This window comes from Lissotriton vulgaris, chromosome 2_1 (assembly GCF_964263255.1).
Source record: "Lissotriton vulgaris chromosome 2_1, aLisVul1.2, whole genome shotgun sequence".
Lineage (NCBI taxonomy): Eukaryota > Metazoa > Chordata > Amphibia > Caudata > Salamandridae > Lissotriton > Lissotriton vulgaris.
The window spans coordinates 907,168,660-907,190,933 of record NC_141687.1 but is presented as its reverse complement, the minus strand read 5'-3'; the positions used below and the strand labels follow the sequence as shown (position 1 = coordinate 907,190,933).

Genomic DNA, 22,274 nt, shown 5'->3' with positions numbered 1-22,274 from the left:
TCCAATGGGGAGCCTGGTGGTCAAAGAGGAGACTGAGCTACCAAGGGTGGGGATGACCTGGCTTAGGGACTCGATACGCTACCTTGGGATTCAGCTCTCACACACACGGGAGACCTACCTGGAGCGTAATATGGGGACGTGTGTGGAGGCTATTTGCAAATGGATTGAATTCTGGACAGATCTACCCTTGTCCTTGATGGGGCGAGTAGCGCTAACAAAAATGTTGATACTCTCACGTTGTTTATGTACTGTGCAGAACTCCATCTATCGTATCCCATGGATATACTTTGGTATGCATGATGAAATTACCCCTGCAGAGATTTGTAGCGGCGTACTGAAAGACACCTTCTTTTTATTAAGTCCCGAGCCATGGTCTGCAGTTTTTCCCTCCTTTCCAGGGTTGGGAAAGCCTTTGAGAGTTTTGGGTCCAGGATGGCTCCCAGGAAACGTGCCTTTCTGGACGGAACCAGGGATGATTTGTCTTTGTTTAAAGTGAGTCCCAGATTTTGAAACAAGTTTGTACAAGCCTGAACAGCGTCCCGCGCTGCTTCCCTGGACGGGGCCATCAGCAACCAGTCGTCCAGGTAGGGGAAGACTTGAAAATGGTTCCTTCGCAGGAATGCTGCTACTGGCGCCAGCACCTTCGTGAAGATCCTCGGCACTGAGCGAAGACCAAAGGGTAAAACCCTGAATTGAAAGTGGCTCTTGGCTACTGTGAATCGTAGAAACCTTCTGTGTGCTGAGTGAATCGGTACATGAAAGTACGCATCCTCGAGATCCAGCAAGGCCATGAAATCCCCCGTACTGATTAGCCGCAAGATGTCTTGAAGAGAGACCATCCGGAAAGACAGGGAGATGAGATAGGTGTTGAGCTCCCTAAGATCTAAAATGGGGTGCCATTTCTCCAGCGTCTTCTTTACCAGGAAGAACCCGGAATAGAATCCTTGACCTTTTTGGTCGGAGGGAACCAAGGGCCAGATGTAGGAGCCCTAATACCGGTCGGTAACGGCCGAATTCGGCCGTTACCGACCGGTATTATGGTTTCCAGATGTAGGGGGCCTATATTTTACCGATTCTGTAAAGTTACCGAATCAGTAAATTTACAGAATCGGTAAAATACCGAATCGGTATATTTACCGATTCGGAAAAACCACATGTAGGTGGCACTACTAAGAGTGCCACAGGCCCTTAAAAATCGGTATTTTACCACCCAATCCTATTGGGTGGTAAAATACCGAATTCAGGTGTGCATGCACATCTGTGCATGCACACCTGTGCGATGTGACACACAGACATGCCCTTAGGGCATGTCTGTGTGCCACATGGCTCACAAGTCCGGAATTGGGGTGCTAGAGGGTGTCAAAGTGACAACCCCTGCACCCTTGCAGGATTCGGTATTTACCGATTCTGTAAATACAGAATCTGTATTTCCCATTGATTCCTATGGGCTTCAAGGCCCATATGAATCAATGGGAAATACAGATTCGGTATTTACAGAATCGGTAAATACCAACTCTTACAGATTCTGTAATTTTTTTACCTACATCTGCCTCTTTCCAATGTACCGACTCTTAAATACCGAATCAGTATGAGTCGGTATTTAAGAGTCGGTAAATCGGATTTACCTACATCTGGCCCCAGTTCTCTAGCCCCCTTCCGGAGCATCTGATGAACTGCATGCAGAAGACGCAGGTGTTTCTATGGAATGGCTGCAGGGAGCTTGGGGGGTGGGATTTGCGTAAATTCCAAGGTATGGCCTTTCCGAATGATGTTGAGCACCCAACGGTCCGATGTTATCTTGGACCAATTCCAAAGGTATTTGGTTACCCTGCCTCCGACTGATGACTTCTTGGAGGAGGGAACAGTAGGAAGAGCCAGGAGGCCGCTATTGTCGCTTGGACGTTTCACGTCCCTGGCGAGCCTGTTTCCCTTGTTGTAAGGCCTGGAGTAATTAGAGGATTGGCCCTGACTCTGTTAATAAGGCTGGCGGTATTGCTGGGAACCTAAGCCGTAGGATGAATATCGCTGTTGCTGATAGGATCCTCTGTTGTTCGTACCTCTGCCTCTGGACCCTTTAAAAGGAGTCTTGCGGTACTGAAGCGTACCCAAAGATCTGGCCGTTTCAGTGTCTTTTTGGATGTCTTGGAGAGTGTCATCAATTAGCTGTCCTAATAGTGCTTCCCCATCAAAGGGAAGATCGAGGACCTTATTTTGGATCTCAGGTCGAAACCAGGTTGCCTTCAGCCACCCCTGGGGACGGAGGACTGCAGCCCCAGCCAACGAACGAAACGCCGTCGTGGCAATGTCCATGGCACAGTCAATGATCTCCATTGAAGACGTCTCCCCCTCTTGTAAGATCTTTTTTGCCTCTGATTTCGATTCTGGAGGAAGCTGATCCAGGAACGGACCGACATCACACCAAAGCTGGCGGTCGTATCTGCCCAATATTGCCAGGGCATTGGCAGCTCGCACCAGAAGACTCGCCATCAACAAGAATCTCTTTCCAGCATTGTCCAATCTCCGTCCTTCCTTGTCCGGAGGAGTTGTTAAGGGAGCAGAGGGGTTGAGGGATTTCCTCTGCGCCGCTTGCGAAATAACTGAGTCCGCTTTTGGGTGGCCCGGTAAGGCAGCTGGTCCATCGTCAGGCGCTTAGTACTTTTTATCTAGACGCGGTAGTACAGGGACCACCGCCGCTGGGTTCTTCATAGCCTTAAGGCCTTCCTCCCACAGATGTTGCACTATAGGTATGGACCTTGTCGTCATCCGATAAGGCTCCTTGAAGTCATACAAGAAACATTCCGTGGCCACCGCAGGCATAGCCAACTTGAACCTGCCAGCCGCTCTTCCCATCAGCTGATGAAAACCCCCTACGTCCGCTGGCGGGGAATCCACCGGATCCGGACATGGGGATGAAGGTTCCGGAATGATCTATTCATCCCATTCAGTAGCTTGATCAGTTTCATGATCCGAATCACGATCCTCATCCGAGGAATCATCATGGCGGTCTGCAGGTCTGGAAGGCTCTTGCGGAATTGATGCCTGTGGCTGAGGGGACGCCTGAGCAGGTAATTCAGGAGCAGCCGCTGAGGCAGGAGCCGAGACAGGTGCTGCAGGAGCTACTGGAGCCGGAACCAGCCTTGTACCCTCAGATTTGCAGTCCTGCAGCATCTTATGCAGGTCCTGCAGGAAAGAAGATTGTACCGTAACCATATCTTGACCTGAATAATGCTGTGATTGGGCCGCCTGATGATGATAACCATGTTCCTGGTCATACCCTCCTTCAGAGTCCGTCTCCTGACACTTGACCAGAAGTTGAGAGGGACTATTAGCGTAGCTATAGGAGTCCTGATCATCCTCATCTGACTCCTCTTCATAAAATAGCAGAGCTGGTGGCAAGGGGGTTACTCTCCTAGGAGATGTCATCTCCGGCGTAATTCTTGTGACAGAAATAGTGATCCTTTTCTCCGATGCCAAAATCGTCGATGGTTCCGTCGACGATGGTACTGTGCGTGCAGACGTCGTCGACACCGTCGACAGAACATGCCTCGTGGCACTGCTCCCGCCATGCCATAGCAAACTCTGGTCCGCTTTGTGGATTCAAGAGCATTAAAAATGCTCTAGGTTCCACAAAGTGGAGCAGAATTGCTTTTGGGCAATGAGTATTCCTTAACTTTAATTCTCAAACTACTGTGATACAAATTCACATTTCAAACAACTTGCATTTCATATTCTTTCGAGTCTGATGCCATTTAAATACTAACTACACCTAATGTATGTCTTGGTTCGGACAGATGGCACTGTTTCAAAAGTAAATATGTTGCATATGTCTTGGTGAATTCTGGAGAAAAAAAAACATATACACAATATTATTTTTCTTTTACATAATTCACCAAAACACATAAGAAATATTCATTACTGCTTAGTACACGAATGAGAAAAGGATTAGTTCTGATGGGTAAAGTTCATTTAGACGGAATCCTATGGCTGAGCCCGGTGTCGTCAGTCTAGCTGTTAATCAGCAAAACATGCAGAAATCAGGAAACGGGAGACATCAATAAGAGTCACAATTAATGATGGCAGAGAGGAAAACTACAGCCAGAACTTCGAAGCTCCAACATCTACAGCATGTATACACCACTATTATTTGTCTTAGCATTTAGCTGGGAAATACATTTCTTGTGGGGCAATAAACACCAATGTAACAATTAGATGCACACATACTGTATCCACAGCGTGGGAAAGCAGTGTGTCCAGTACCCTGGAAAACATTGTACTCTGTGAGGTGTTGCCACAAAGGTTAATTTATGTGGGTATTTGTAATTTACGGGCCTAAATATGGGTTTTTTCAGATTTTAGGGTGACTTTAAACTGAATCATCAGGAGTGGGGCCAAAACTGGAAGAGGTGGCTGTTTACTGAAGTCTTGCTATGAGGGTAATTTAGTAGCTGGATATGATGCACGGGAGAGGCTAATTCGCCATTCATGCTCTGGAAGACTGTAGGAGGGGCATTTGGAGCAGGAACGAAATCAGAGACAGGGATAAATGGAAAGAAGGAAAGGGAAGTAGTAGGAGGAGATGTTCTGATAACTATGATATGTTGTTCTCCTTCTCTGTTCCAATCAAGACATTTATAGTAAAACCTCAAATCAACATTTTTCAAGGAAGTTCTGCAGCTCCATCTTATAGTATTTCTATAAGCAGAGTTTGAATTTTAGCATGGCCACACCACCACACAGTGTTCAATTTGAGCCGATGGTAACCAGTGGGGGACACTGGCATTTATTATTGGGGACTGGGACTTAGTTTTCCGTATTAGATATTTACCAAGTGCAAGTGAGAAAAACACAGATCAGAAAAGCGGATGAAGAAAAAGATTGCGAAACCGTAACAAATAAAAAGCGGGAACCTGAAGAGCGAGAAAAAGGGGTAGGGACTGTCTGACCGTGGATTAAATACTACTGGTCTTTGTATTCAAGGTTTAATTGCACAGGGTCCCTGCTTCTGAGCAGAGCTCTGGGCACAACGCTTTCTTTCACAAATTAAGCACTTCTGCCACACGAGTGCCAATCTTCCACAGGCTGCAGGCTAACTACATCAAGAAACATGTCATTTGGAAAACTGGGTCATTTATGTCAACTTTTTAAAATTAATTTTCAAGAATACAACTGTAATCACATCAATAAGCATATGCAGACAAAGCACATGCATTTGCAGTATCAGGCAAGTCCAAAGAGTATGTCTGGCTATAACCTCTATATGTCAGGAAAAGTGACGTGATACAAAATTGGGGATGAAGATGGGGGAAAAACATGGATATAAGGGAATCCGGGTGGACGCATTAACAGTGATATATAAAGCCATAAAGCTGTCAATATTGTGTGCACAATGTACTGGGTGTTGGCAAATGAAGATTGCGGTTCTATATTGGGGTTAGTGCTATAGCCTGTGGAGTCTGCCGCACTTTGGGATGGAGAAATCGATACGATATGACAAACATGGCTGCCTTTATTTGGTGTGTGAGATGTGTGGGGAGTTGTTGTGGTTGTCTGGTAGATATCATGGGCCCTGTGAATCACTCAAAAAGTTGTATCAAGCGGAGTCGTTGCGGTGCAAAATGTTGATATTATAATATTGATATGTGGTCTATCAAAGATTGCCATATGCTGGAAAATTTCCATTCTGAAAGTGTGAGAGCATGAGTGTGATCTGTTCACTTGCCACATCTTATGGAACCAGACTGTTGTATGTTGAGCTTCCTTTTTCTTCCAGAAGAAAGGTATGAGCGGCTTGACTATTCCTGTCAAAGGCTTGAGAATTACCTTGTAGGATCCTGTAATGCTCATCATGGTTGAAGGTGTCATGCCCTAGATCACTCTGATCGGGTTAGCTGGGCTGGAGGTCCCCTTACTATTGTACAGTATATCCTCCCAGAATGTCTGGATTATAGTGCATGACCACCAGACGTACAGAAATATCCTTTCTTCCAATCCACAACACCAACGTAGTGTACAAAGCCTTAAGACACACTGTGTAGGCACGTCGGAGTGAAGCACCATTGGTGCATACATTTATAGGGTGATTCCCTCTAGAAAATACTAAATAAGGTGTTCAGTAGGTTTTTCCAGCGTTGTTTCCTGTCTCTAGGTAGTATATCCCTGTGTAGATCCTTCTCCCATAGAGAATGATAAGTGAGTGAGGGCATTGGTTTGGGGTCTTGCAGGACCCGGTATGTCCTGGAGATTAATCCTCCTGCGCCCAAGTACGTACATACTAGATTCTCAAAGGGTGCGAGAGGGGCAGGTGTAAAGCCCAGAGTCTGTGCTGAGAATATTGGAGTTAGGATTTCTCTTTGAAGGGGAACTCTTGTTTGCATTGATACAGGGAAGTAGTGAAGTCAGGGTTTCTAGCTAGAAGTGTGTTCAGGGATGAAAATGTTGTGAGGCCGCTCTTGACCGCAAGTTGATCCCATATCTCAAGGATTATTTTAGTGGGCATTGCAGTGTAGGCACTTTTTGATCGAGAGTTACATGGGAGCCAGAAGAGGTCCCACAGTGGATGGCGAACAACTGAGTGGACCATATAGACCCATGTCCTCGTACTACCCATGCTGAAATGTATCAAGAGTGGTCTGCCCAATACTAGTATAGACTGAGGTTCAGAAAGGCCAATCTCCCTTTGTGTTTGGATAGCATAAGGAGCTTGTTTGATATTCAGGAGTGTTTCCTGTTCCAAATAAACAAGCATTTATTAGATAGGAGTTGAAAAATGTCTGACAAGTGAATTGGTGTGGGGAGAGATTGAAAGTGGTATAGGTACCTGGGACAGATATTCATCATAATAATGTTAATGCATCCCAGCCATGATATATATAGTAGCCGCCATCTTCTAAGGTCTTTCATAATGGTTTTACGATACGCCGTCCAGCTCACCCTCATCATTTCGCTAATTGAGCGGTGATGTGGAGACCTATGTAACGAAACAAGGAATTTGCCTATTGAAAAGAGGCTTGTGTTCATAAATTTAGTATGTCCTGTGCACTTGCTGTGAGGTTAAAGATATGGGGCTTGTCTCAGGTTATTTTACTTAGTACTGCGTCTAGGAAGGCCTAACTCACCCAGTTGAATGCTTCCTAGTGTCTAGAGACATCATTAGTGTCAGCATATCTCCTTTATTTATTTTTTCTAGCAAATGACCAAGGCACCTGACACTATCTTCTTCCAGTCTGTTACGAATGAAACTCACCTGGTCTGGATTTAACCCCTTCCCTGCGGCGCGAATTCCGCCGCGTTGCGGGGATTTAATTAGGGGGATTAACCCCTTGCCTGCTCAGGACGGCCCCTGGCCGTCCTACGTCACAATAGGCGTGTGCAGAGGACGGCCGGGGGCCTTCCAAACTCCGCCCACTAATTAATTCTTCTGCACAGGCATCACTGGTATCTTAGTGTATAGTTTAGCGTCTCTAGTTAGAAGGGCTATTTGGTGGTAAGAGGTACAATATGCGGGGGTCCTTCCAATGTTGGGAATAAGCGTAATCTCCGCTTCACACATTGTGGGTGTGAGGCTAGTGATTTGCGAAATGGAGCTAAAATGAGGAAGCAAGTGGTTTTGGAGGATGGGCATTATATTCTGTAGAATTCAGGCATGAGACCATCTGGATCAGGGGATTTCCCAATAGGGAGAAGTTTGAGTGCTTGGCGAAATTCTGAGATATCAAAAGGGACTTCCTGGTGGCGCGGATCTACGTGTGGCCATTCACAGTCCTGTCGGTTGTATTTCAGCTGGATTTTCGATTCTTCACTTATATAAGGCTTGGTAGAAGGAATAGAATGTGGTTCGCTTCTTAGATTCCCCTTGGTCTAACCATCTCTAGGTGTGCGGATTTGTGGAATAAATGATTTATGTCTATGGAGCCTGATCTTACATGCAAGGACAGCCCACTTTATCCCCCTTATTACTGAATCATTGACCAGGGGCGAGAGAGACCATTCGGCACAATTAGTCCTGTGTGCCTTAAGTTGGCCCACACCGTGGCCAGTTTATATTGGTTAACTTAGGAGAGGTTTTGTTTCTCAATGAATTCCAGAGCTTTAATCTCGGATCTGAGCGTGTGCTCTATGAGTCGAGCTTCTCTCTATCTAGTTCAATGGTGATTGCTACGCCCTGTATAGTACCCCTGAAGGAGCCCCAAAGCAAATGTGGCAACATCAACTAGTTGGTGTTGAGTGTAAAGTATTCAGTGATAGCGGTGCATGTGGCAAATCTATTTGCTGGCTCCCTCAGGCTTTGAGGGTTGAGGCACCAGCACAGGCCCTAATAATGGGAAAGTCCATCACCCCTAGGTGAGAGGTAGGTGTGCGTGGTCAGATAACATGGTCACTGATTCTAGAGTGGGAAGTGGTGAGTGTGTGATCAGGACGTACTCGGTGCACTAACAGGTAGAGTGAACATGGGCGAAAAAAGAGTTGTCTTTTGTATCTGGGTATAAATGACAATCAGGTGTCGAGCAAACCCAGTTTATTATTTAATTTTTTGAGGAGTGCAACATCGTTCCTGTGCCTTGGTATACATTTGTATTTCTGTCCTTTTCCGCATTCCAGGTTAGGTTAGATTCTAACCTAGCCTGGAATCCGGAAAAGGACAGAAATACAAATGTATGCCATCGGCAGCGGGGTCCACCGATCAGGCAAGCAGAAAGAGACGAGGCATGTAGAGCCCGGTGCCCTCCACAGAGGGTCGCCACCCCACCACCAGCAAAGCATGCCTATTGCTCAATAACTGTCTCAGGGTGATGTACTCACTCAGTGTCTTTTGCTGGAGGATTGGTCGGAGAGGCAAACACCTCCAGGACCCACCCTGTGCTTCCACCATGTGCCCGCAGGTGCTGTGGTATGGGGTTCCATTGTTGTTAAAAAGGAGCGTTGATGGGGCGGCCCAGCTTCAAGGCACAATGGTTAGGTGTGAACTGCTTGACCTGTGGAAGGTAAAGTATGGTTTACTCATCCCGATTCTCCATTACCTATATTGTAAAGCTCCAAGTGTTACCTATAATAGGCAGGCACTCCCACGGCAGGGCATGTACTTTGAAGCTTTGTCTCTTTGCGGTTCTTGAAGTCAGCACTGCACTGGTCGGTGAGGGGCAATCGTCTGTGCAGTGAAGCAGGTGCAAAAAAGGACGTTGAATGTGCCCTGGAAGATGGGGAATTCATCAACTAACCTTTCTGGTTGCTTTTGTTTTCAGGGCCCCAGTGGTAAGCTGTCTGAATAATGGTTTGTCTTCCCGGATCACAGTTTGGTTTTCTGGGGGAAGGGGGTGAGGTTCACATTAATAATCGGGTGTTGAGCCCCATTGCAACAAAGCTTAGAGTGAGGCCTCACATCTCGGGCAATCCACTTCTAACCTCCCCCTCCCTCCCAGGAGTCAGTAGAGCAACCAAGGTGCAGTGACGTTTTGCCCTGTGAGCTGCAAATCGGTGTGCCCTGTGGGTGCCTGCAAATCTCCAAAATGGCAATGAGCCCAAGATAGCAAGACCGCCAGATGGATTTTATGAAGGTGGATTCCCGGGTCTATCACAGAATTGTCTAAGGGGGCAGTGAAACTCTCCCATGATGTGGGACCAGATTAGAGCCTTCAGCCTCCAAAGAAGGGGTGCTGTTGTAGAGCTTCATGATGAGGAGGAGCGGAGCTCTGAAGGGCTACATCCTAGTCCATGCTCTGCTTGGCTACGCCCACCTAAGGACTGGGTTTTGATGGTGTAGAGAAAACTGATAAGAAAAGCAAAGGATAATATATTTAAAGAAGAGGGCATACCTAACAACACATGGGAACCCTCCAGGGAAGTAATGTTTAAATCCAGTTGCTTTGGGATCACACCAAGAGAGGAGCAGGTCGACCTACTTGGTTGGGAGTGATACTCATACTTTTGAGATGATAGGGCATGATTAGAAATGCAGAAAAGACCAAGTGGCACTATTTTAATGTTGAATTGGTGCACAATGACTGTGTGAATTAGCAATGAGAGGCCCAAATATATCTGGGGTTGCCTGTCTCAGAGGCAGTATTTTGCCTAGCTGGTACAGTTTAACTAACACCTGACTAATTCTGTTCTATGACAGTCTAGCTAGGTAAAAATAAAATATGTAAATACTGCCTACAGGTTCATCCTGTGAAGTAAAAGCACCTGGCAAATCATTCCAGGTTTATTTCCTGCAATGAAAATATTACAGCTATTTTAACAGTCCATCCTCTCGACTGTCCTATTTCTAAGGTTTAGTGTGGCAGCCGTTTGACATAGAAATGTCAACATATGGAGATGTTTTCACCCATAATCGACTGGCTCTAATCAGACATGTGCTGGCAATTAAAATGGGTTATTAGCATTTGGCTGATGCTTGATTGGCTGCATGAAATGATACAACCGTTAGGCAGAGGAGAAAAGATAAGGATAAGTTACATACTGCAATCCTAGTTCTCTTCCAGGGGTATCCTCATCAAAGTCATAAGCACTGAAAATTCCCGCCCATGCGTGGGGACCACGAGAAAACGATAAAAAAAAAGAAAACATATATATACTGCTCTATATATACACATATCATTCTACAAGCACTCTTATGCATTTAAATGGAAATATTTCTATTTGTGGTGTGTACTGAATGGTTTTAATCCTACTAAGGGGCAAGAGGAGGTAACTTTACCCTATCTCCTCCACTTAGCCAGGTCAGACCTAAAGTTTTCGTCCAGAAGGGTACACCTGGTGGCCTATACGGCATACAGGTGATCTCCTTCTCAAACTTCTTTTTTTCAATTGCAAGTGGTGAAGGATTTCTTGGAAGGGTTAAAGAAGGTTTACCAGCCTATCTGAACTCCTTCACCTCCCTGGGAGTTGAATCTGGTGTTGTCCAGACTCATGGCCCCCGTTTGAACCTATTCTCAAAGCATCCCTCCAATGCCTTACATGGAAAGCCACTTTTTTGGTAGCAAATACTTGTGCCCGAAGGGTAAGCGAGATACAAGCGCTCTGTTCTAAGGAACCGTACATGGTTTTTCACCACAACAGTAGTTCTAAAGACCCACCCTTCTTTTCTTCCGAAGGTGGTGTCGGTCTTCTATGTTAACCAGTCCATCTAGCTGCCTACTTTTTTTCCTAATCCTTCTACACCAGCTAAGAGGTCGCTTCACTCTCTAGATCAGAAAAGGCTTTTTAAATTCTACTTGAACAAGTCTAAAGCTATTAGGAAATCTGATCAACTGTTTGTAAATTATGGTTCCATCAGAACAGGTGTCCCAGCCTCTAAGTGGTGCATCTACAGATGGCTAGTATCATGTATCTAGCTGTCTTACCAGTTTGCTCAGAAACATCTTAGTTCTATTCCCCAGGCTCATTCCACTAGAAGGAAGCAGCCACAGTAGTTTTCCTGAACAATGTACCGATTTCTGAGATCTGCAAGGCAGCCACTTGGAAATCGATATATACATTTATGAGGCACTATTGTCTCGACTCGGATACCAGAGCAGACACTCAAGTAGGACAAGCGTCCTTGAGAAATTTGTTTCAATGCTGAATCGGCCATGATGGTTTTGGTTGGTTCACTTCTCATTTGTCTGCAGGCGGAGGATGGGCTTGCTATTCGATTCAGTGCTTATGACTATTGATGAGGATCCCCTGGAAGAGAAGGAAAATTACTTACCCGTTATCCTAGTTCTCTTCCAGGGGTATCCTCATCAAAGTCATAAGCAACCCGCCCGCCTCCCTAGGCAAATGAGACTCTTTAAGCCATATTTTGTGCCCTGACCCTCGGGTCTCCGCAAAGAACAACTGACCTAACTGTCACCCCTGAGGCATGATGGGAAGCTGGGGGTCATGGATGCCTTAAAGTCACAGTGCCAATTTTTTAATTTTGCAATTGCTTTCATTTTCAATGCTAGTGTTGTTCAATGCAGCCTTTGGGCTAATAATGACTGCTGTTTTGCAGATGTAGTTTTTTCTTTGGGTTCTAATCATTAAAGAGAGTTAAAGTGATACTTTTCTTCCTGTTGTCTATATAAGATGGTGACAAAAACAGTATGTTAGTGCATTGATTAGCCTTTTTGTCTTATTTGAGGCTGCATTGATGTGTGCACATTATATATATATATATATATATATATATATATATATATATATATATACACACACACACACACACACACACATATGCTCGTCTTTTCCAAGAAGGATGGTGTGATTGAGCTACAAATCATATATCCGGGGTCCCCGCGTATGTGCAGGAATATTCAGTGCTTATGACTATTGATGAGGATCTCCTGAAAGAGAACTTCTCTTAAGCATCAAAAGAAAACGAGTTACTTACCTGTAACTTCAGTTATCCAGTATTGGTATCTTTCATAGATTCACATAATTCGAACCATCCCTGCCGACGAGGTGGAAGTCTCGAGACTCCCACCTCGTCGGCGGGGATGATTCTAAGCATGTGAATCTATGAAAGATACCCCAATACTGGATAAGAAAACGAGTTACTTACCTGTAACTTCAGTTATCCAGTATTGGTATCTTTCATAGATTCACATGCTTAGAATCATCCCTACCGACGAGATGGGAGTCTCGAGACTCCCACCTCGTCGGCGGGGATGATTCTAAGCATGTGAATCTATGAAAGATACCCCAATACTGGATAATTAGCAATCTCTGACAGAGACCAAGCATTGAAATGGCTTGACTGTAATGTTTCTCAAGGAGGATAGTGCCAACATACCACAGCCCACTAGTAAGCAATTGTGAAATCCTTGTTCTACTACTGATTGTACTGATCTACTATGTAACCCAAAGTACTTAAACAATTGCCTTGTATTTATGTTTATGGGCCCGATTGACAATCCATCCATCCATCCATATCCATTTGTAGAGCGCACAGCTACCACCAAAGGCGGTGTCCCGGCGCTACAATCAGGTTGAGTTCCACTGTACAGACTATGGTATGAATCTGCCATATTAATGTAGATTCTGCCTTCAAGTCACTGCCAGGCATCACTTTTCTAAACAACACTAAATAATGCAGAATAGGAGAAGAATGGGTTTTAGTGAATGAATGTCTGCTAACATGCTTTGTTTATCAAAATACCACTGCCAGCAAAAGGACACAATGAGCCAGAGTTCAAATCGTGTCCTAAGTGTGGCCATCAATTTGCCAGAAGGAAATCATACTGTAAAACGAGTAAGAGCAGGTACTAAGTGGTATTACTTAACAACTACATATCTCTTCATAAAAATCTCTGAAAAGGAATATGCTACTTACCAGTATGCATCTGTTCTTGGCATAGAGGGCTGCAGAGTGGTACATTATGAATAGATCGCCATCTGGTGTTGGGCTCGGATGATTGCACTTTGTTTTTCTCTTGGAGAGTCTTTTGTATCTTGGTGACTCCTCCCTTGGTTGGTAGTGCGCATGGGCATCGGCTCCATCCTTAGATTGTTTTGCCATAGTAGGGTTAGATGGAGTAGTATGATAGAATACAGATAAGAATGCCCATGTAAGTGTATCTAAATAAGATAATGTTGGAACAGACACAGGTTTCCGGGGAGGCTGGGAGGGCATGTACCACTCTGCAGCCCTCTATGCCAAGAACAGATGCATACTGGTAAGTAGCATATTCCGTTCGAGGCATATGGGCTGCAGATGGTACATTATGAATAGACTATACAGCAGTTCTCTCCCTAGCGGTGGTCGCCCGTGTCTGTTGCAACTGTCTGAAATAAAGTTTTTAGTACCGCTTGTCCCACTCTAGCTTGTTGTGTTGTGTGCACATCTACACAATAGTGTTTTGTGAATGTGTGCGGTGTAACCCAGGTAGCTGCTTTGCATATGTCATCTAGTGGAATGTTTCCCAAAAATGCCATAGATGCTCCTAGTTTACGTGTAGAGTGAGCTCTAGGAGGAACAGTTAATGTTCTCTTTGCTTTTAAGTAGCATATCTGAATGCATTTTACAATCCATCTGGCAATGCCCGCTTTAGAGATGGGATTGCCTTTATGTGTCGGAGAAAACGCAACAAATAGCTGTTTTGTCTTTCTGAAAGTTTGTGTTCTTTCTATATAGTACAATATTGCCCTTCTAACATCCAGTGTATGTAGGGCTCTTTCTGCTACTGTTTGTGGTTTTGGAAAGAAAACCGGTAATTCCACTGACTGATTGATGTGGAATGCTGAAATTACCTTTGGTAAGAATTTTGGGTTTGTTCTAAGAACCACTTTATTTTGGTGTAACTGCATGAATGGTTCTTGAATCGTAAAAGCCTGCAACTCACTCACTCTTCTAAGTGACGTGATAGCTACGAGGAAGGCCACCTTCCATGTGAGGAACTGTATTTCACACCTATGCATAGGTTCAAATGGTGGCCCCATTAGTCTGGTAAGTACTATGTTGAGATTCCAGACTGGGGAAGGTGGTCGTCTTGGTGGAATGACTCTTTTGAGTCCTTCCATGAAAGCTTTAATTGCTGGTACTTTAAACAGGGAAAGATGTTGCCTGTTTTGTAGGTACGCCGCTATGGCTGCGAGATGAACTCTGATAGAGGTATATGCTAAGTTACATTGCTGCAAGTGTAGTAAATAGCAAATGATTTGTTTAGTGGATGCGTCCAGAGGGTTGATGTGCTTACTGTTACAGTGTATAGCAAACCTCTTCCATTTTGCTGCATAGCATGCTCTGGTGGTAGGACGTCTTGCTTGTTTAATGATCTCCATACATTCTGGTGGTAAATCTAAATATCCAAACTCTATGACTTCAGGAGCCAGATCGCTAGGTTCAGTTGTTTGGGATCTGGGTGCATTATTTCTCCATGGTTCTGTGTAAGATGCATGGGTAATAATCTTAGTTTTTGATGTGGCACTTGTGAGAGTTGTAGTAGCGTGGTGAACCACGGCTGTCTTGCCCACGTGGGTGCCACTAGTATCATTGTCATTGAGTGTTGCTGCAGTTTCCGAACCAGTAACGGAATTAGTGGTAGAGGAGGGAAAGCGTAAGCAAATTTGTTGGACCAATTTATCCATAGTGCATTGCCCTGGGACCGTTGGTGTGGGTACCTGGATGCGAAGTTTTTGCATTTTGCGTTCTGATGATTGGCAAACAGATCTATCTCTGGTTGCCCCCATCTCTGGAAGAATGGCTGCAGTATTTGGTCGTGCAGCTCCCATTCGTGTACTTGTTCTGACTGTCTGCTTAGGATGTCTGCTATCTGATTTTGAACTCCTGGTAGGTGTTCTGCTAACAGATAGATCTTTTGAGGAATGGCCCATCTCCAAATGTCCTGTGCTAGTTTGGATAGTTGGAGAGAGTGTCCCCCCCCCTGTTTTTGAATATAATACATTGCAGTCATGTTGTCTGTTCTGATCAGGACTGCCTTGCTTGTTATTTGCATTTGGAAAGCCTTTAGTGCTAGAAATACTGCTAATAGTTCCAGGTAGTTGATGTGCAGTTTCTTTTGCTGCACACTCCACTTCCCCTGCACTGTGTATTTGTCCATATGCGCTCCCCATCCGGATAGCGATGCGTCCACTGTTATTATCACTTGTGGAATTGGCTCTAGGAACGACCGTCCCTTGGAAATGTTTTCTGTGTTCCACCACTTCAGAGAGCGATACGTCCGGTCGTTTACCAACACCAGATCTGTAATCTGACCTTGAGCCTGATTCCACTGTGTCGCTAGACACTCCTGTAGTGGACGCATTTGTAGTCTGGCATGTGGTATTAGCAGTATGCAGGAGGACATCATGCCTAACAGTTGCATAAACACTCGTGCTGGTAGTGAGTGTTGTGGTTGAAATCTTTGTATTAACCCGACCATTGTCTGTATCCTGATTGGGTTGGGGTATGCTATTGCCCTTTCTGTGTCTATCGTAGCCCCCAGGTATTGTTGAATCTGGTTTGGTTGCAGGTGTGACTTTTTGTAGTTCACCGTAAACCCTAGGTGGTGCAGCAATTGAATTGTCTTCTGTGTGTTGTGAAGGCATTCTTCTTGTGACTTGGCCTTTATTAGCCAATCGTCCAAGTAGGGGAAGACATGTATTTGTTGTCTTCTTAGGTGTGCTGCCACCACAGCTAGGCATTTTGTGAAAACTCTTGGTGCTGTTGTGACACCGAACGGAAGGACTTTGAACTGATAGTGTTGTCCTTCTACTACAAACCTTAGGTATTTTCTGTGGGCTTTGTGAATTGGGATATGAAAGTAAGCGTCTTTTAGATCCAGTGTAGAAAGAAAGTCCCCTTTCTTCAGTAAAGGGAGTACTTGTTGGAGCGTGACCATGTGGAAATGCTCCGAATTTATGTAAGCATTGAGAGGTCTGAGGTCCAATATTGGTCTTAGGGACCCGTCTTTTTTGGGGATTAGGAAGTATAGAGAGTATACTCCTGTCCCTTGTTGATTTTTTGGGACCTTCTCTATTGCATGCTTTTGTAGAAGTGCTAGTACTTCTTCTTTTAACAATGTCAGATGATCCTGACTCATTGGACGCTGTTTGGGGGGGATGTTTGGTGGGGTAGCTGTGAGTTCCAGGCAATAACCATGTTGGATAATCTGTCTCACCCACTTGTCTGATGTGATGTTTTCCCAGACAGGTAGGAACTGTGATAGACGTCCCCCGACCGGTGTTATGTGGTCTGGGGGGAGTTCTATGAAGTCACTGTTTTGGGGCTGAGGCGTTGCGGTTGTTATTATTTCCGCGGCCTCTACCTTTGTTGTTGTTACCCCTGTAATTTCCTCTTGAATTACCTCTGGGTGATGTAGGTGTGAAAGAGGTGGATTGCTGATGTGTTCCTGTATTTTTTGAGCCCCCTCTATAGGTGGATCTACGAAAGGAACCTCTTTGTGTTGGCTGTTGCAATGCTCCCATTGACTTCGCCGTTTCAGTATCTTTTTTCATTTTTTCTAAGGTCTCATCTGTGTTTGAACCAAAAAGTGTCTTTTGATCAAATGGTTGGTTCAGTAAGGACGTTTGTACTTCCTGTTTGAATCCTGAGATTCTAAGCCATGCATGTCTCCTTAACATGACGCTGGTGTTGATGGATCTTGCTGCAGTGTCTGCTGCGTCTAGGGCGCACTTAATGGAAGTATTAGTTATTATTTTACCTTCCTGTATTAACTGATCTGCCTTTTTCTGATGTTCTTTGGGGAGATGTGTGATGAGTTTTTCTAATTCATCATAATGTGCCCTGTCATATCGTGCAAGTAGTGCCTGTGTATTGGCTATACGCCAGCTATTTGCCGCTTGTGATGCTACTCTCTTGCCTGATGCATCTATTAATTTTGACTCTTTATCAGGTGGAGGAGCCTCTCCTGTAGATAATGAGTTTGCTCTCTTACGAGCGTTTGAGACTACAAGCGAGTCCAGAGGTACATGCCCTTTGATAAATATTGGATCCTTTGGAGCCGCCTTATATTTTTTATCAATTCTTGGGTTTAACACCCTAGCCCTCACTGGGTCTTTGAATATTTCTTCTGTGTGACTGAGAAGACCCTTCAACATAGGAAGGGTACCTGATGTTCTTTGTGCATAAGGTAGCGTCTCTAACAGGAAATCCTCTATTTGAGGTTCTGTATGTATGTCTACTTTATGATATTTTGCTGCCCTATTAATGAGCTGTACAAACCCTGTGTTATCATCAGGTGGTGAAGGCTTAGAGGGATATAACTCTGGGTCGTTGTCCTCATCTGACCCTACGTCATAATTTTCCTATGGGTCATCCTCATCTGGGATGGTTTCATCATCCCCTTGAGGTTCTCCCTCCCCTGGATCACTGTCTACATCAGACTGAGGTGTAACTGGTCTTGGTGTGGAAGGTGTACGAATATTTGGCATAGTGTGAGGAATAGGAGAAGAGGGTGTGACTTTAGGTTGAGGAGAAGCAGGAGGAGTTGTATTTGTCCTCAGTGTTCTCTTTTTTGCAGGAAGAGATTTATCTTCTGTCTGTTCATTCTTTCTCTTCTTCGTCACTACTTTGCCAGTTTGCGGATCGATAAACAAGATCTTTTGTTTGGGATCTGTCTGTTGCTCCTGAATCGGTACCGAAGGTCCTGGTTCCGAAAGGTGCTTATGTTTTCGATCGTCAGTGTTCGGTGTTTTCGGCACCGAGTGTCTACTCGATTCCGATTTCCTAGGTATCGAGTGAGTCTTGGACGACGAATCATGTTTCTGTTTCGACATGGAATGTTTCGATACCGAGACTTCCCTTGTATGGAGCTTCGGTGTCGAAGTCGATGTCGACCTTTTCTCGGATCTAACATGGTGGGAGGCCGAGTGTTTCGGTTTCAGTTTCGGTTTCGTTGCCGGGCCCGAGGGCGGGGCGTCGGAAACTTTTTTCTGCGGTTTGACCGGGCTCGAAAGCGGGGTCGTTACCGCACGGGGTCGGTTTTTCGGTAAGGGGACGTCGTCACTCACGGTTTGTTGCACGTTGAGTTCTTCAACATCCGACTGGTCCCCTTCCGACCCCGACTGATCCTCTTCTTCCTCCATTTGCTCGTCTCCGAACAGCTCCGGGATCGCCTCCGACTGCATTCTGGAAACCTCGTGTCTTCTAGCTCGACGATTTCTAATCGTTAGCTTGGAGGAGAATGCTGCGCAGGCTTCGCAGTCCCTGGATTCGTGTTCAGGCGATAGACAGAGGTTGCACACCTCGTGTAGGTCCTTGTGTGGGAACTTAGCACCACACGTTGGACATTTTTTGAATGGAGTCCTTTCCATGGACCCCGGGCTTGACTGCGTCGAGAAAGGCCTCCTGTTCGTCGACGTAGATCAAAGTTTTTTCTCTTCGATTTTGAATTCGCAAAGCGTTGGAATGGAAATGAAACGCGTTCGATAACAATACCGTCGAATTGGAAAGGGAATACGCGGCTATAAATCACTTTTCTCTGAAGTTGATCTGGAGCGTCTCGATCCTCATCCGAACCCGATGGCGGAAAAAAACAATCTAAGGATGGAGCCGATGCCCATGCGCACTACCAACCAAGGGAGGAGTCACCAAGATACAAAAGACTCTCCAAGAGAAAAACAAAGTGCAATCATCCGAGCCCAACACCAGATGTCGATCTATTCATAATGTACCATCTGCAGCCCATATGCCTCAAACTAAATGTTTTCACTTGTTCTTGCAATTAAAGATATTTAAATGTAAACATCAACATACCCTACACAGTAAACATCAGGTGGTTCCTTGTCACAGCTTAACCAAGGCTGAAGACTTTCCTTGGGTGACTGTCCATTTACGTTGTATGTGCCAACAAAAAACCTAGGCATGATAAAGAAGTACAACAGAGTTACATTTCATGTCTAGAAAGACACTATAGGAACAAAGCTTACAATAGTACACATCCATTCAAATTAATTCACTGTCTCGCACCAACACTTCATTTACAATTCAACATTACAACAAAAACGTAAATGGTCTCAGTTTGACTAAGAACTCGGTAAAAAGTGTTTTAGATCAAATAAACAAAAACATGTACATGAATTATTATTCACAAAGTATTTGTACATCAACCATATACATCTTTGTGAAAGTGATCTGAAGAAAATAGTTTGCAATGAATACAGACTAGATAAATAGTGACTATGGGACTACTACTCTAACGTGGCTCCATACAGGAAGAAAACCATTGAGTGATAATTACCAGAATTGCTCTGCAATTTGAAAATGTGCAGCCAAGGGCTGGGGCAGTTAATTACCACAAATCTTGCGACAGGTAGCGCTCAACCTGCAATTCCTAATGAGTTCACTAAACCAATAAACCTGACGCTTACATGGCCAGAAAGTACCCCAATAAAGTCAACCTTTGGTTAAGGTCAGTACTAGACGGGTAAATGGGATGCCAAAGCACAGGGGCGCCAGATAATCTCCAAGCAACAAAAGCATCATATTCAACCTGACTGCAAGGTTGGGGGGGGGGGGGGGCGCTACCTTGCCTACCTTGCCTAGGAAGGTCAAACAATTTGCATCTGGTCCGCCTTTCTAGTTAGGAGGTGCGTAAGAAATAACTAATTTTTCATTACTGTGTCGTCAGGCTTCCTCTTAATCTCCAATTGTGGAACCATATGAACATAACGCAGACATAATGTCACATGACCAACCCCTGGCAAGCGTCAAGTAAATATGTGGTGAAGAATAAGCTGGCCACACTGAACATCATATCTGTCTCTGAAATCAAATTCTTGAAAGAACTGCCAGCAGGCAGATCCACATAACATGGCCGACTTGAAGATGTCCGTGTTGTGAACCTGCTTTTATGGAGCAAGGGGCGAGGTTGCTCTGCTAGATGAACAGACTCTGAATTTCTAAATGAGCCCGTTTTGGGTGTGTTAAATAAAAAAAAAAAACACCTACGAACCCAACACAGCTTCTGCGGTCCTGGGTCGATTTAACCACACGCAACGGAGAGACATGTAGAGAGGCTCACTTTTTGCACAGCAAATGTAGAAAATACAGAGCAGAGGTAAAAGGTGTTTGGTGCAAGCGCTGTGTTCACTTGAAATAGTACTAGTTAAAAAGTATGCAAATCAGTTTAGTACTTATATATATATATATATATATAAATATCCAGGAGGTGACAGGAGATTGATCCTGTCGCCCCGGGGTTATTAGATATACATATACGTCTGAGTACTGGTGGGTCAAGGCCTTACCGTAGAAGTAGAACACCAATATGGTCAGTGTCTCGCCATGCAACACTGGTTGGTAATATTTTGCAGACTTTAGCAAAAAGACCATCACAACTTTGTGCATCATGGCCAAAGATAAGGGCAACCAAGTCTTTAAGCGGGCACTATGGATACGTGCAGATGACTGTTCGAGAAGGAGCACATGCTGCACCTGTAGATACATCTGAGACCTCATGTTGCACAGATATTACACAGCAAGAAATTCAATCCTCTAAAGAATCTCTTCAAACCAATATCGGCGAGGTATGAGTAGACATCTCCTAACTTCAACAGGACGTGTGACATGCAGTGCAAAAAAGACAAGAGTGAGAATAGGATAGTGGAAACTGTTTGTGCCATCACAACACTGCTGAGTGAAGTTGCACCACGTGTCAGCCAAGAATAAATCCCTGGAAATTTGTGTGGAAGATGCTGAAGGTCGGGCGAGAAGGATTGTTTTATTAGTTTCCCTGAAAATGTTGAATTTGGTAACCTTGAACAATTCTTGGAGCAGTAACAGCAAGGTTGAGTCCAAGAAGGGAAGCTATTCAAGTGCTTCATCATTAAACGTGCGCATCGTGCGAAGACTTAAAGACCACCTCTGGGAGCCACACCACAACATATATGTGCTAGCATGCTTAGCTGAAAGGGAAATAGCAGTCTAGAGAACGGAAGTATGAATCCGAGCAAATCTTGATATTTCCAGATTATACAAGCAACGTTCAAAATAATTTGCAGAGGTCAAGAGGAAACGGAGAGTCGTAGATATAAAATGTACATTAATATACAGAGAACGGTAGAATCACATCATTAAACCATCATAAGATAGCATACAACTGTTGTAAAAATCAAAACACCCAATCCTGTAACACCTTCCTTGATTTAGAAACACTACCAAGTAATACAAACATTGAAAACATGAGTGCCATTAGTCAGAACACAGTAGAAAATGTAGAGTCAGTCTGAATACAAGCATTTACGGATTTTTTTTTTTAGTTTTATATCGCGCAAACTTGACCCGAAGATATCGGGTATCAGAGCACCTTACATAGCACCAGTAGGATTACATGAGGGCACATTCATTTTTGTTTGGCACTGGGAAATTAAGTGATTAGCCCAGCCAAAATCAATTCGCACTGGACTAAGAATATAGCTCGCACATATCACGTGTACAAAAAGGAATGTTATAAATATGACAAGGCCACACGTAAACTTTTAGCAAAACGGATAAGGAATAAGGAGGTTGAAAGGGAGATAGCTGGTATTATTGATTCTTTGGGCAGATTAGCTGAGACACCGCCCAAGATCAGGGGCAGCCGGCACGACTCCCAGGGCGGGATGCTTGAAAAAACAAATTATGATAAAAATACATTTTTGTGATTGGTCTGAGCACTGTGACAAGCCACTCAGCCAGGGGAAGTAGGGGTTGACATATCATCCATGCAGGCTGTAATGCAGCCTGCATGGAGAACAGGGAAGTGCGCTTGACTGTTTTGGGCAGTCCGAGAGGGCCGACCTAACAGACATTGCGCACAGGAGTGTCTACCATTCCTTCCCTGCAGCTCCGCCCCCTGCCGCACTGCCGCAGCAGG

The 22,274-nt window shown here is 44.6% G+C and overlaps 1 protein-coding gene across 3 annotated transcripts in view; it reads right to left on the bottom strand.

The window, feature by feature from the left end:
- Window positions 1–22,274, bottom strand: part of INPP5B (inositol polyphosphate-5-phosphatase B) — a 783,203-nt gene that overhangs the window by 309,521 nt on the left and 451,408 nt on the right. For all 3 annotated transcript variants that reach the window (XM_086956440.1, XM_086956441.1, XM_086956442.1), the window contains one exon: window positions 19,175–19,276. In XM_086956440.1, the coding sequence (XP_086812566.1) occupies window positions 19,175–19,276 (102 nt within the window). The remainder of the gene's footprint in view (window positions 1–19,174; window positions 19,277–22,274) is intronic.